General features: G+C 74.9%; 1 protein-coding gene across 1 annotated transcript in view; it reads left to right on the forward strand.

Annotated features, from left to right (window-relative positions):
• Positions 1 to 340, forward strand: part of MNEG_14570 (hypothetical protein) — a gene marked incomplete at both ends in the record, with an annotated part of 1,940 nt that extends 1,600 nt beyond the window's left edge. The window contains one exon of the mRNA XM_014036958.1: positions 17 to 340. Within this exon, the coding sequence (XP_013892412.1) occupies positions 17 to 340 (324 nt within the window). The remainder of the gene's footprint in view (positions 1 to 16) is intronic.
• Between the last annotated feature and the right edge of the window lie 763 nt (positions 341 to 1,103).

Raw genomic sequence — 1,103 nt, forward strand, 5'->3', positions numbered from 1 at the left:
GGCGCGGGCGGCGCAGCTGGTGTCGGCGGGGTTCGGGGTCGGCCAGGCGGCGCTGCCCAGCGCCCGGCCGGCCGAGGAGCCCGTGGCGGCGGCCAAGGAGCCCACGCCGCCGCCGGCCAAGGAGCCCACGCCGCCACCGGCAGCAAAGGAGCCTACGCCGCCGCCGGCTGCAAAGGAGCCTACGCCCCCACCAGCTGCAAAGGAGCCGACACCGCCGCCGGCTGCCAAGGAGCCCACGCCGCCGCCGGCTGCCAAGGAGCCCACGCCGCCGCCGGCAGCTAAGGAGCCGACGCCGCCGCCAGCGGCGAAGGAGCCCACTCCCCCGCCGGCGCCCGCGCAGGTGTGAGCGGCGGACCTGCTGAGCCGGCTCGGGCGGTCAGCGCCCGCCGCCGCGCCGCCGCTCCGCTGCACGTCGGCGCGCCGCCTCCAGCCATCCCGGGATGCGGTCGACTCCGCCCCATCCTGCCACGGCCTTCCGCCTTGCGTGCCCTCTGCTCCCTGCCCGACCCCGCCCCGCGCCGCCCCGGCTGCCGGCCGACCGCACAGGCGGGCGGCGGCGATTGGGGCGGGCTGGCGCGCTCGCTCGTGTATGGCAGCGACGCCGGCGAAGGCAATGGCGGGCCGGCGTTTGGTCCAGGGGTTACGGCCTCTGACGCGGCTGTTTAGCTGATGACCAAATGGCGCCGCGCTGCGCCGTGCCACCGACCTTGAAATTCCTACGGTTTGCTTGTGCGGGCTATCATGCCTCTAGCTGCCGCCGCGCGGCAGCCATCCCCCGCCAGCCAGCTGCCATATGGCGGGGCAGCGGGGCTTTGCGCTTCCACGCGTGCCGCGGGGGCGCTGGATGCAGGCGCAGGCCGCCATCGGCCGGGCTCCTTTTTTTCCGCAGGTAAACCCTGGCGGTGAGCCCTTGAATCCCCATGCACCCGCGGCGGCTTCTGCACCTGCGTCCGCGCGCTCTCGTGCCCCGCATGCCAGCGCGGCTTGCAGGGGCACAGGGGTCCGTTGGGGCATCGCACCACCCACACACGGGCACATATGAACGCACCGTGCCGCATGTTGCATGCACGGCCAGCGAAGCGCCGGCGGGGTTGGGACTGGGG

The sequence above is a fragment of the Monoraphidium neglectum genome (assembly GCF_000611645.1).
Source record: "Monoraphidium neglectum strain SAG 48.87 unplaced genomic scaffold scaffold04588, whole genome shotgun sequence".
In the NCBI taxonomy this organism is placed as follows: domain Eukaryota; kingdom Viridiplantae; phylum Chlorophyta; class Chlorophyceae; order Sphaeropleales; family Selenastraceae; genus Monoraphidium; species Monoraphidium neglectum.